Genomic DNA, 13,838 nt, shown 5'->3' with positions numbered 1-13,838 from the left:
GAGAAATGTGGTTTTTTTTTTTTTTTTTTTTTTTTTTGCGGCTTATAAGAACTCTTTTTCTGTCAGAAGCCAGCATACTTGGTAAGCGCTAGGACGCGGGTTCGATTCCCGCCGGGGCGGATTTTATCCTGGAAAGATAGTGTTCGTTCTAGGAACGGCTGGCTTTCTCCTCTCCTGTCTTCCTTCTTTCTTCAATTTCAGGACGATAAGACCTTAGTAGTCAGAGGTCTAGAGTTCACTGAACAAGTACAACTACCTGAATCCCAAGTCTCTAGTTCATTACCTGCTGATTGTGTCCGCTAGTCGAAGGCTGTTGAGGTGAGAACATGGAAGGCGAATTACTCCGTATACAAAACACATCAATCGGGCCGAACTGGTTTTTACTTCGGCTCGCGTCGGCTGAGTTCGTGCTTTTCCGTTTACTCCTAGTTTCGGTTCGTTTCGCAGACGAAGCTTTTGCTTGGCTTCGGGTTTTTGGCGTGTCGTGTGGCGGCGAGAGGGTTTCCATCTCAAGCAGACTTTTGGCATATTCCTCATCTTGTTTTTCAAGGAGCAAGCGTTGAGCCTCTTCTGCTTTCCGTTTTTCCTCTTCCTCTTTCTCCAGTTGTCGGATGAGCTGCAGACTTTTCTCTTGCTCTTCTAACTCTTTTTGTTTACGCTCGGCTTCGAGCTTTTCAATGTACTTGGTGTATTCGGCTTTCAGTTCCCCGGGGGTGTACATTTGCCGATGTGTGGTTGGATTGAGAATCACTGAAACAGAGAGGGAGGAGGTGGATTTTAGTTATGAAATAGGTAACTACAAGACTTATTACCTTTATATGATACAATGGATACACGTTCCGGTTTTGATCTTATCCGACTCGAGTTTCGTCCATCTCCGTGGACTTTTTCAAGGAAACTGACGATGATGGTGGTGTTATTGTTGACAGTGGTCAGTTGGTGGTGGGGGCACTGTCCCATCGTTCGGCATCAGCTGTTCACAAGCTCTTCTATACACGAGATAAGGGTCTATACATAGAAAGGTAATAAGTTTTGTAGTTACCTATTTCATAACTTTATAACCTAGGATGTCTAATATAAACATATTTAATAATAAGTGGATTTTAGTGTTTTGATCCCGACAGATTTTTTTTCTTCCTTTTTTTTAAACTAAAATTACTGGACTATAGTCCTCTCTGATTTAGGCTGGGACAATAATAGTGAGCTTTTCAATGTACTTGGTGTATTCGGCTTTCAGTTCCCCGGGGGTGTACATTTGCCGATGTGTGGTTGGATTGAGAATCACTGAAAAAGAGAGGGAGGAGAGGGATTTTAGTGTTTTGATCCCGACAGATTTTTTTTCTTCCTTTTTTTAACTAAAATTACTGGACTATAGTCCTTTCTGATTTAGGCTGGGACAATAACAGTATGTGAAATGTGAATTAAGCAGTGGTGTGTCATGAAATTTCTAAAAGGGAACCTATAAGCCTATATCATATGCTGTAAGTAAGTAGGTGCTGTAAGTAAGTAAGTGCTGATGTGCTGGTGGTCTTAAAAATTGGATTTAAATAATCACTCTAGTACCTACCTAGAAGCATACTTTTTATAGTCAGAGAGGCTTATTTTTTAAATTGGTTAGTGGGTCAAAGGGGGTAAAAAAATGTAAAGGAAATTGTCCTTCCCTATAAGCAGCATGTTACTGGCAACCAGATACTTACAATTCTCCCACACACCATCATCCTGATCAAACAACTTCTGGTCAACTTCTTTCTTGTAGTACTTCTGAATTTGGTTCCACAAGTTTTCATCGATGAGGAGTGAGAAATCCTTGTTCCTCCGTAGCCAAATACTCAGCCGTTTCCTACACATGGGACATGAGAGATTGCTGTTGTCGCAAATCCTCTGTAGGCACTCCAAGCAGACATGATGATTGCATGGGAGTTTGATTGGCTTGATCAGAATACCTTGACATACAAGACATAGCACTGAGTCGGGTGTCAATGTGTTGTTTGAATTGCAGTCCTCGTTGTCCATTTTAGAGTCTGAAAAAATCAAACAATATGAGTACTTACTTACCTATCATTTTATAAATTATAATTTTATTTTTAAAAAATATTGTACCAAATACACAAGACCTTGTTTAGACAGCAGGAGGTCTCATTCTGGCAGTACAAGCAGGGTATATTCTAATACGTTCTTATAATATAAGATTCTATTAACATTGGCAGTAAAGTGGCCTTTGTGTTTACCAGGGAGTGTTTTAACAACTACACCCAAAAGGAAATGCTACAAACTAGTCTTGATTTTATGAAAACCTTCAAGGACTATTGGCAGTGCAATAGTCCTAAACTAAAATGGACGCGGCACATCAGGGATCATGAAAAGACCGCCTTAACATAATAATAAAACTAGACCTGTGAAAAACACCAAACACCCCAAACCAACCACATTTTAAGTATTGTCCTGTAAGTTAGCAGTGCAAACACTCTCTATTAATTCAGTACTATTCTGTCTATTGTGGAGTGTAAGTAAACAAATAAATTTTATCTATATTTTAGGAGCATATACCTACCTATTTTGGAGCATATTTTAGGAGTTTGTTTCCGAGTGTTAACCTACTTACTAAAAGTAATGACACATCCCTGAACACCTTTTTATCAAGCATTACAGCACATAAATAAGACCTTCAAACCAAGTAAGTGGACCTTTTTAACCCAAAAAATAATCAAAGACCTTGAAGAGTGTGAATTAATTAATTCCAAGTGTTAGGGAACTTTTCAGTCCTAATTAAGCAGGATAAACACTCTGTTCTATTCTTTATCCTTTATATAAGGTGTTTTCTATTCTCTTGCACTCTTTAAACAAGGTTTATTATTTTCTATGGCACAGCAAACTGTGATATCATCATTCTGGTCTCTGACCCATCTGGAATAGATTATTCAAGGAGATAAGTTAAACAAAATTTGTTTATGATAATGATTTAAACTTACCAAACAGAAAATATACACAATGCTATGGTTGGGTGATTAGAATTACAAAAGAGTCCATCAAGAGCTATGGAGCACAAATTTGACAAGAAAAGCCACGAAAGAAAAGCTTGTTTCCCAAATTTCCAAAAGTACTTCAAACACCTTAGCACTTGACTTGAATTTTTTTATTGGACAATTTGAAATTTCGCGCGGATTTTTCTTTTTTTTTGGCATTGGTTTGGCACTAAGCCTCGACCATACAGCCAGAGTGAATGTGTTAGCGAAAAAATGGAATAGATGACCATAGGTTTTATCTGTTAGTAAAATGATTTTAAAATACTTAGCAATAACGCTCGACAAAAAAAGATACCTATTACCTACCCCACCGGATCTAGGTATCTAATGATTTGTTTTATATGTTTTTTATGTTTTATTTATTTGTAACAATAATTGATATAGATATATGTATATGTATGACAAGAAGGTAATAAACATCTTATAAAATAATAAAATATTACAAATATATAGGTATAGGTATAGGTAGTAAATATTACGCATTCTTTGGCGTTACTCTTCCACACTAAAGGAATGTGTACTTCATTTGCTTTTGTGGATAGCAGTCTGTATGACATTGACTGGTTGACATTGGCAAGCTTCAGGCTGTGTTTATGTACAGGGCTGAGATAGGCCATCGTCGGCCTTTTTGTGTGTAAAGTTGGCGGGAAATTCGAATTTTTGATTTTTTTTTCTGCAACTTGTACAATCTGAATTCATTTTTTACTTTTTATCTTTAGTTTGCACGTTTATATTATACTTTTCATTTATATTAGCTATTAAAAACAAGCAAATTACAAAGCAAACAAAAATAAATATAAAATGAATTTTAAAAATTGCCGCCGGGACAGCTATCTCACGTCGTCCGAGCTCATCTCAGCCCTGTTCATAAACACACCCTGAATTTTTTTATTGGACAATTTGAAATTTCGCGCGGATTTTTCATTTGATAACCCTCCAAATTTTTGGAGGATCGTGTGAAACGGGCGTTTTCTATCTCGATGCAAACGCAATCTGATAAGTGTGAAGTTGGCAATCGATTTTTTAATTTTGTAAAAAAAAACACGAGTTGGTTTTTTGGTTACCTGTGATTTTAAATTGAATTTTAATATTTTATTTAATTAATTAAATAAATATTACCTATTACCCCTTGCAGGAACTTAAAAATGTGCTCAATAATATAATCTAGAGGTCCGTTTCATCAGTCCCCTTTTTCCGTCAATTTCTCTCAATCAGGAACTAAAAATGGCCAAAACCAAGAAGAACCGTAAAAGCACTGTAGACCTTATCAAGAAAGTGTCCAAAAAGCAAGCCTCATTGAACCCCTTTGAAGTTCATGTGAACAAGGCGAAGTTCAATGTTCTCGGACAGAAGTCAAAGAATGATGTGGGCCTCCCAGGAGTATCAAGGAATAAGGCCATTCAAAAAGTAAGTTGATCACAAACACATGCTGCTGGTGTAGAATGATGTGGGCCTCCCAGGAGTATCAAGGAATAAGGCCATTCAAAAAGTAAGTTGATCACAAACACATGCTGCTGGTGTTTCCAATTCCAAGCCTCACTCAGAGTTAGTTAATGGACTGTAAAACCCCTGTCTTGAGATGAGCTCAAGATGTGAAATCCCCAATAGGCTAGCAACCACATTCATAATTTAAGTCGGGCTAAGTCCTAGCCTTTATCTACCTTACAATGCCGCCATGTCTCTGTATTGACAAAGTATGAGAAGTGTCAATTTAGAACTAAAAACTCACTTTGTTCATTCAAAAATATCTAAATTTAGTTAATGGACTGTAAAACCCCTGTCTTGAGATGAGCTCAAGATGTGAAATCCCCAATAGGCTAGCAACCACATTCATAATTTAAGTAAGTCAGGCTAAGTCCTAGCCTTTATCTACCTTACAATGCCGCCATGTCTCTGTATTGACAAGGTATAAGAAGTGCCAATTTAGAACTAAAAACTCACTTTGTTCATTCAAAAATATCTAAATATATATGGCCATACCCTTCTCCAAACATTTCCTGTATGAGATTAACAGTCGGGACTCTGTGGGAGTGCTCCGCAGGTAGAATAGAATAGAATTAGTTTAGATTAGATTAGATTAGAATTAGAATAGAGTAGAATAGAATAAGATTAGAATAGGTATGTAGAATAAAATAGGATAGAATTAGTTTAGATTAGATTAGAATTAGAATAGAATAAGATTAGAATATGTAGAATAAAATAGGATAGAATGGAATAGATTAGGAACAGAATAGAATAGTATGGAATAGAATTACTTACTCTTATTAGAATAGAATAGAATACAGTAGAATAGAATTAGTTTAGATTAGATTACATCACCGAATTTTTTTTTTTTTTTTTTTTTTTTTTTTTAAGTAGTAATTAATGGAAGCAACGAGAATGGCATCCTAATGGGAAAAAACATTTGATTGGCATTTTGATGGTCCGGACACGGAAAGTAAAGTAAGTAAGTAGGTAGGTAAGTAAGTACGTAAGTAAGTAAGTAAGTAAGTAAATAAGTAAAAGTAAGTAAGTAAGTAAGTAAGTAAGTAAGTAAGTAATTAAGTAAGTAAGTAAGTAAGAAGTAAGTAAGTAAGTAAGTAAGTAAGTAAGTAAGTAAGTAAGTAAGTAAGTAAGTAAGTAAGTAAGTAAGTAAGTAAGTAAGTAGGTAAGTAAGTAAGTAAGTAAGTCAGTAAGTAAAGTAAGTAAGTAGGTAAGTAAGTAAGCTCAAAGAAGAAAGTTTGAAAGAACTGTAAATGCTAAGGTCTTATTGTCCCGAAAGCGAAGAGAGAAGGAGGACAGGAAGGATAAAATCCGCCCCGGCGGGAATCGAACCCGCGACCTAGCGCTTACAAGGCAGACGCGCTAGCCTCCAAGCTAACTAGGCTGTTTTTTTTTTTTTTTTTTTTTTTTTTTTTTGGGGGTTTGAACTCTTTTTCTGTCAGAAGCCAGCATACTTGGTAAGCGCTAGGACGCGGGTTCGATTCCCGCCGGGGCGGATTTTATCCTGGAAAGATAGTGTTCGTTCTAGGAACGGCTGGCTTTCTCCTCTCCTGTCTTCCTTCTTTCTTCAATTTCAGGACGATAAGACCTTAGTAGTCAGAGGTCTAGAGTTCACTGAACAAGTACAACTACCTGAATCCCAAGTCTCTAGTTCATTACCTGCTGATTGTGTCCGCTAGTCGAAGGCTGTTGAGGTGAGAACATGGAAGGCGAATTACTCCGTATACAAAACACATCAATCGGGCCGAACTGGTTTTTACTTCGGCTCGCGTCGGCTGAATTCGTGCTTTTCCGTTTACTCCTAGTTTCGGTTCGTTTCGCAGACGAAGCTTTTGCTTGGCTTCGGGTTTTTGGCGTGTCGTGTGGCGGCGAGAGGGTTTCCATCTCAAGCAGACTTTTGGCATATTCCTCATCTTGTTTTTCAAGGAGCAAGCGTTGAGCCTCTTCTGCTTTCCGTTTTTCCTCTTCCTCTTTCTCCAGTTGTCGGATGAGCTGCAGACTTTTCTCTTGCTCTTCTAACTCTTTTAGTTTACGCTCGGCTTCGAGCTTTTCAATGTACTTGGTGTATTCGGCTTTCAGTTCCCCGGGGGTGTACATTTGCCGATGTGTGGTTGGATTGAGAATCACTGAAAAAGAGAGGGAGGAGAGGGATTTTAGTGTTTTGATCCCGACAGATTTTTTTTCTTCCTTTTTTTAACTAAAATTACTGGACTATAGTCCTTTCTGATTTAGGCTGGGACAATAACAGTATGTGAAATGTGAATTAAGCAGTGGTGTGTCATGAAATTTCTAAAAGGGAACCTATAAGCCTATATCATATGCTGTAAGTAAGTAGGTGCTGTAAGTAAGTAAGTGCTGATGTGCTGGTGGTCTTAAAAATTGGATTTAAATAATCACTCTAGTACCTACCTAGAAGCATACTTTTTATAGTCAGAGAGGCTTATTTTTTAAATTGGTTAGTGGGTCAAAGGGGGTAAAAAAATGTAAAGGAAATTGTCCTTCCCTATAAGCAGCATGTTACTGGCAACCAGATACTTACAATTCTCCCACACACCATCATCCTGATCAAACAACTTCTGGTCAACTTCTTTCTTGTAGTACTTCTGAATTTGGTTCCACAAGTTTTCATCGATGAGGAGTGAGAAATCCTTGTTCCTCCGTAGCCAAATACTCAGCCGTTTCCGACACATGGGACATGAGAGATTACTGTTGTCGCAAATCCTCTGTAGGCACTCCAAGCAGACATGATGATTGCATGGGAGTTTGATTGGCTTGATCAGAATACCTTGACATACAAGACATAGCACTGAGTCGGGTGTCAATGTGTTGTTTGAATTGCAGTCCTCGTTGTCCATTTTAGAGTCTGAAAAAATCAAACAATATGAGTACTTACTTACCTATCATTTTATAAATTATAATTTTATTTTTAAAAAATATTGTACCAAATACACAAGACCTTGTTTAGACAGCAGGAGGTCTCATTCTGGCAGTACAAGCAGGGTATATTCTATTAACACTGGCAGTAAAGTGGCCTTTGTGTTTACCAGGGAGTGTTTTAACTACTACACCCAAAAGGTAATGCTACAAACTAGATCTGTGAAAAACACCAAACACACCAAACCAACCACATTTTAATTATTGTCATGTAAGTTAGCAGTGCAAACACTCTCTATTAATTCAGTACTATTCTGTCTATTGTGGAGTGTAAGTAAACAAATAAATGGTAATTATGCAGAAGTCACATCCGTGGACAAGAAAAGCTCCTTTTTGTATTTAACCTAACCCTATAATAATACTTATCACTGCTTGTTTGTGCCAGTTCCTTTGGTAGCAATGTTCCACGGACATGACTTCTGCACAAGCACCAAATAAATTTTATCTATATTTTAGGAGCATATACCTACCTATTTCGGAGCATATTTTAGGAGTTTATTTCCGAGTGTTAACCTACTTAACCTACATACTAAAAGTAATGACACATCCCTGAACACCTTTTTATCAAGCATTAACAGCACATAAATAAGACCTTCAAAGCAAGAGTAAGTGGACCTTTTAAACCCAAAAAATAATCAAAGACCTTGAAGAGTGTGAATTAATGAATTCCAAGTGTTAGGGAACTTTTCAGTCCTAATTAAGCAGGATAAACACTGTGTTGTATTCTTTATCCTTTAAATAAGGTGTTTTCTATTCTCTTGCACTCTTTAAACAAGGTTTATTATTTTCTATGGCACAGCAAACTGTGATATCATCATTCTGGTCTCTGACCCATCTGGTATAGATTATTCAAGGAGATAAGTTAAACAAAATTTGTTTACGATAATGATTTAAACTTACCAAACACAATGCTATGGTTGGGTGATTAGAATTACAAAAGAGTCCATCAAGAGCTCTGGAGCACAAATTTGACAAGAAAAGCCACGAAACGAAAGGAAAGCTTTTTCCCCAAATTTCCAAAAGTACTTCAAACACCTTAGCACTTGACTTGAATTTTTTTATTGGACAATTTGAAATTTCGCGCGGATTTTTCATTTGATAACCCTCCAAATTTTTGGAGGATCGTGTGAAACGGGCGTTTACCACATCATTTTCCACTTGCCAAGAACATCTCAGAATGGCCTAACTCAGCCCTGTTCATAACCACGGCCTGAAACGGACGTTAAAAGCCTTATCAAAAACTTGAGAAATATAAATTATAAAAACAAGTTGAATCTTGAATCTTTATAAGGGGTATTTTATTTATGTGAAATGGAAATTTTTCCTAATCCAAAATATTCCACTGTGGTCACTTTTTTTATCCCCACCACAGTGCTTTTTGTACTGGATAATAAAATGCAAAGTCAGCTGATTTCTTCTTCCATTTACTAGTTCAAATGCTAATTGGATTTGTTGGAAGAAAAAAAGATGGCGACAAAAGGATACAAGTTTTTTTCTCTTCCAACAGAGGTGAAAAATTTTTCACTCAAATCCAAAAATATCCAAAAGAAAAGGAGGGGAAGTGAATAATAAAATACAAAAAATGGACGAAATGGAAAAATTTTCACTTTTTTCCAACGTTGCCACAAAATAAAATACGCGTTATCTCGATGCAAACGCAATCTGATAAGTGTGAAGTTGGCAATCGATTTTTTAAAATTTTGTAAAAAAAACACGAGTTGGTTTTTTGGTTATTTTTTTTTTTTTTTAAAGAAAAAATATTTTATGTAGTTTAAAAGTTAACTAAATTTTAAATAACAAAAAAGTGATTCCAGCTGTTATAGTACATACTTACCTATGACTTTTTTCCCCTCCCTCCCTCCCTCTATCCTTCCTTTCCCTCCTTTTTTAGTCCGTCCTTCCTTTATACAATAGTAATACTAAAAGGTATAGGTATGGGCTATTGTATTTGCTTCGGTGTCTGTCTGTCTGTTCCCATAGAAGGACTTGTCCAAACCTGGTCGACCTATATATCAAATTTTACCAGGAACACGAAAGTGGTGGTGCAAATTTTGTCCAGAAAACCAAAAAGCAAAAAAAAAAAAAAAAAAAAAAAAAACTGTTTTTGGGGGATTTTTTCCACATTTTCTCACACAAATGAGCTCTGATCTTGAAATTTGTCGCAACGACCTATGAACTCAAAGCGAGAAAGTTTTAGTTAACACTTCAGTCAATAATTTAAGACCGGTTTTAGCGTCATCTATGTTAAGCTACGCCGAGCAAGGCCAATAAATGGATGAGTGACTTAAACATATTGGTAGTTATTAGGAAACATTAAAAGGAATGAAGGGAGAACGGGCTCTAGTCTTGATTTTAACTCATTACATGAAAGTAAAATCAAATCAATAATAAAATGAATAATAAACAAATTAGGTAGGTAGGTAGGTACATAAGTACTTACTTAGGTACTTAATGATTTTCTTTAACCATGATCAAATAAACTATGGGCTAAAAATTCCCGGAGGGACGGACCCAGCTTGTTCTCTTTTCTCTTCAAATTTTCTTAGATTCTGTTTCAACACATATCATTTTGCTTCCCATTTTCAGCGGCATTTGTCAAGGAAGCTCATTTTGGCGGTGGTATGCTGTCAGTGGCATCGAAAGATGGAGAACTGAGTAGGCAAGACCTCATCAGTCAACTGATTGCTGACTCTAAGAAGCGGAAGGCGGAGAAACAGCTCCTAAAGGTACAAACCTTTTTTCTTGTTATTTTTTAAGAAGTTTGGTAGAGAGATCTGTTACAATAGAGGTCTTATTGAAATCAAAGAGAAAAAGACAAGATCAACTGATTGCTGACTCTAAGAAGCGGAAGGCGGAGAAACAGCTCCTAAAGGTATGATTAAAAAAAAAAGGTTTTGATAGAAATTGAAGTGAACAGAGGGGCAGGATAGAAAGCCAGTCGTTCCGAGAACGAATCTTATCTGTGCAGGATAAAGTTCGCACCAGGCAGGAGTTGAACCAGCTAGGTACCTGTTTTTTACCAGGCAGGTGCATACAACCCTTTGAGCTAACTAGGCTGGCTTTACTAATTCTATCAACTATGCACTTGTATCACCCTAGGGCTGATTGAGAGTTTGAAAAAAAAAAAAAAAACGCTGATACCATCTGAACACTAGAAAATGAAAAGAGCCTTCTATTATTTTCTTTTTACTCAGGACTTGCAAACACGCTACCTCTGAAGATAACCAGGCTGGCTAGAATCCTGTTGTTATGTGCTCGAATACTCGAATTCTTAAATAATTGCTCAAATTCTTTGAAGTTCTGCAAAATATATCTGCCTTTTGGTTCTCCTTATCAAGTTGACCCACAGAACTTATAAATATATAATGACTGCTGAAACCCTCCAAGAGATTCTTAAATACAAGTCACTTACTTATTTATTTAATTCTCTTCTTCTTAAATAATTGTTCTTCACCTTCTCTTTTCTATTCCTACAGGAATCCACCACCAAATTAACGGAGCAGTTGGACACGGAATGGAAGGACTTGCTCCCCCTCTTGAATCCCATTAGGGAGAAACCTCCATCTGATGAACAAACGGCAACTCCGCCCCCACCCCGTCCTCCTCCTCCTAAACCGGCTGTGGATAAGAACTCGTTCGATTTCCTTGTGAAAGAACTGCGATTTGAAGCCACAGGAAAAGTAAGTGTGAAAATTATAGTGAACTAACCAAATACAGATTGACCAGCTAACATACTAATTAAATGCAAAATCCGTTAGTAGAAAATGGGTAAAGATGTGGCCAGATTGGGACATGTGTTCCTGTTTTGTTGTTGAACATAAAAAAAAAACAAACCTCATTATATTTGCCAAGTACTACAAATATCAACAACCACATTGGTGCAGTGCTTAGTGCGGTAGACGGTGTTTTAATTGAGGTCTATGTTTTAACTCGACCGTTTTGCATTTGGTTAGATATCTGTCTGTCTGTATGTTCTGCTATAACTCCCGATTGCCTGGTCTGATTTTGATGAAATTTGGTACACATCTTCATTAAATCAAGGCACGTCGCTGATAAAAATTTAAGGGTCCCAAAGTTGAACGGGGCCACCGTTACAATCTTTCAAAACTTTACGATCCCCCAATACAGTTGTCACGCATATCAATACATATTCATATGCGTGGGAAGTCAAGATGGTAAACCCCTGACAATCCATTGTTCTGTTTCAAAGGTTCAAAATGAACCAAAGGTAAATCTTTTGTTTTGTTTAAAAGGTTCAAAATCAAAAATTCTTTAATTTTATTTTATTTTTTGTCACCTCTTTTTTTAGATATATAGGTACCTACATAAGACGTGTAGATGGTTTTATTTGTGTTTTGAGAACGTTATTGTAAGAGTCTCAGCTTAGGCAAAAGAATCTGAGTGAGGTCTACAGTTCACATAACCACTAGTACCTACATTACAACTTACAACTTCCTATTCCAGTCTTATTGGGGTTTAGCTCTGTGGACTTCGGATTCAGTGAGGTTTATTAATCGGGGAACGACATTCGCGACGACTTGATATAAGCACTTTTGCTCAACACTTTTTTTATGCTTAACACAATTAATGTCATTTATGTTTTACACAACACAGTTGAAATTCCTTTCTTAATCATCTTGGCTAACTAGGCTGGCTTTACTAATTCTATCAACTATGCACTTGTATCACCCTAGGGCTGATTGAGAGTTTGAAAAAAAAAAAAAAAACGCTGATACCATCTGAACACTAGAAAATGAAAAGAGCCTTCTATTATTTTCTTTTTACTCAGGACTTGCAAACACGCTACCTCTGAAGATAACCAGGCTGGCTAGAATCCTGTTGTTATGTGCTCGAATACTCGAATTCTTAAATAATTGCTCAAATTCTTTGAAGTTCTGCAAAATATATCTGCCTTTTGGTTCTCCTTATCAAGTTGACCCACAGAACTTATAAATATATAATGACTGCTGAAACCCTCCAAGAGATTCTTAAATACAAGTCACTTACTTATTTATTTAATTCTCTTCTTCTTAAATAATTGTTCTTCACCTTCTCTTTTCTATTCCTACAGGAATCCACCACCAAATTAACGGAGCAGTTGGACACGGAATGGAAGGACTTGCTCCCCCTCTTGAATCCCATTAGGGAGAAACCTCCATCTGATGAACAAACGGCAACTCCGCCCCCACCCCGTCCTCCTCCTCCTAAACCGGCTGTGGATAAGAACTCGTTCGATTTCCTTGTGAAAGAACTGCGATTTGAAGCCACAGGAAAAGTAAGTGTGAAAATTATAGTGAACTAACCAAATACAGATTGACCAGCTAACATACTAATTAAATGCAAAATCCGTTAGTAGAAAATGGGTAAAGATGTGGCCAGATTGGGACATGTGTTCCTGTTTTGTTGTTGAACATAAAAAAAAAACAAACCTCATTATATTTGCCAAGTACTACAAATATCAACAACCACATTGGTGCAGTGCTTAGTGCGGTAGACGGTGTGTTAATTGAGGTCTATGTTTTAACTCGACCGTTTTGCATTTGGTTTGGATGTCTGTATGTTCCGCTATAACTCCCGATTGCCTGGTCTGATTTTGATGAAATTTGGTACACATCTTCATTAAATCAAGGCACGTCGCTGATAAAAATTTAAGGGTCCCAAAGTTGAACGGGGCCACCGTTACAATCTTTCAAAACTTTACGATCCCCCAATACAGTTGTCACGCATATCAATAGGGACTGCGGGAGTAAAGGGACTTTTCAGTCTCATTCTGGCAGTATAAACAAGGTATATTCTATTCTATTCTATTCTATTAATTAAAATATTTTCCTTTGCCAGTTTCCTAAAATAAGTATTATTTTCCTTTCTGTGTGCCCCCAGTTGGTCTTTCTCAAGCTCGTTTCGACCCTGTTCCCCACGTCCGACGCCCGCCACTACGTCACAACTCCGGCCCTGATATTCCTATGTCACGCTCTGGGTAGATCTAGTGTGATATACACGCGTGACACGGGTCTGGGCGTGTTCCTAGCTACTCTGTGTGTAGAGGTAAGTAAGATTATAACTCCGGCCCTGATATTCCTATGTCACGCTCTGGTTAGATCTAGTGTGATATACACGCGTGACACGGGTCTGGGCGTGTTCCTATCTAAATAACTAGTCGTTTAGGTTTAGTGAACAGTAGAACTAAAAAAAAAAAAAAAAACTTGAAATATATTGAGTGAGAACATTCCTTCTAGTTGTATATGTATGCCCTTAACCAAAGTGCCGCAACAAAAAGTTAAGATTCCAAGTAATTCAAAATTAGGAAAGGGTAACTAGGTATAGTTGGTAGTGCGTCTGCCTTGTAAGCGCTAGGCCGTGGGTTCGATTCCTGCCCGGGGCGGATTTTATCCTGATGGG

At 37.3% G+C, this 13,838-nt stretch overlaps 2 protein-coding genes across 2 annotated transcripts; both read right to left on the bottom strand.

Moving 5' to 3' along the window:
• Positions 1-161: 161 nt before the first annotated feature.
• On the bottom strand, positions 162-3,108 carry LOC103512137 (E3 ubiquitin-protein ligase RNF168-like). The gene is made up of 3 exons (XM_026825696.1): positions 2,970-3,108; positions 1,698-2,021; positions 162-750 (listed from the first exon to the last, which is right to left on the bottom strand). The coding sequence occupies exons 2-3, from the start codon at positions 2,011-2,013 to the stop codon at positions 272-274; spliced, it is 795 nt and encodes a 264-aa protein (XP_026681497.1). The 5' UTR covers positions 2,014-2,021; positions 2,970-3,108; the 3' UTR covers positions 162-271.
• A 2,971-nt stretch (positions 3,109-6,079) lies between these two features.
• On the bottom strand, positions 6,080-8,479 carry LOC103512136 (E3 ubiquitin-protein ligase RNF168-like). Its single transcript, XM_008476891.2, has 3 exons — positions 8,340-8,479; positions 7,045-7,368; positions 6,080-6,631 (listed from the first exon to the last, which is right to left on the bottom strand). Exons 2-3 carry the CDS (start codon positions 7,358-7,360, stop codon positions 6,153-6,155), a joined length of 795 nt encoding a protein of 264 aa, XP_008475113.1. The 5' UTR covers positions 7,361-7,368; positions 8,340-8,479; the 3' UTR covers positions 6,080-6,152.
• Between the last annotated feature and the right edge of the window lie 5,359 nt (positions 8,480-13,838).

Source organism: Diaphorina citri, unplaced genomic scaffold, assembly GCF_000475195.1.
Source record: "Diaphorina citri unplaced genomic scaffold, Diaci psyllid genome assembly version 1.1 scaffold795, whole genome shotgun sequence".
NCBI lineage: Eukaryota > Metazoa > Arthropoda > Insecta > Hemiptera > Psyllidae > Diaphorina > Diaphorina citri.
Note: the sequence above shows the minus strand (reverse complement) of the source record. Positions and strands in the feature narration are given on the sequence as shown.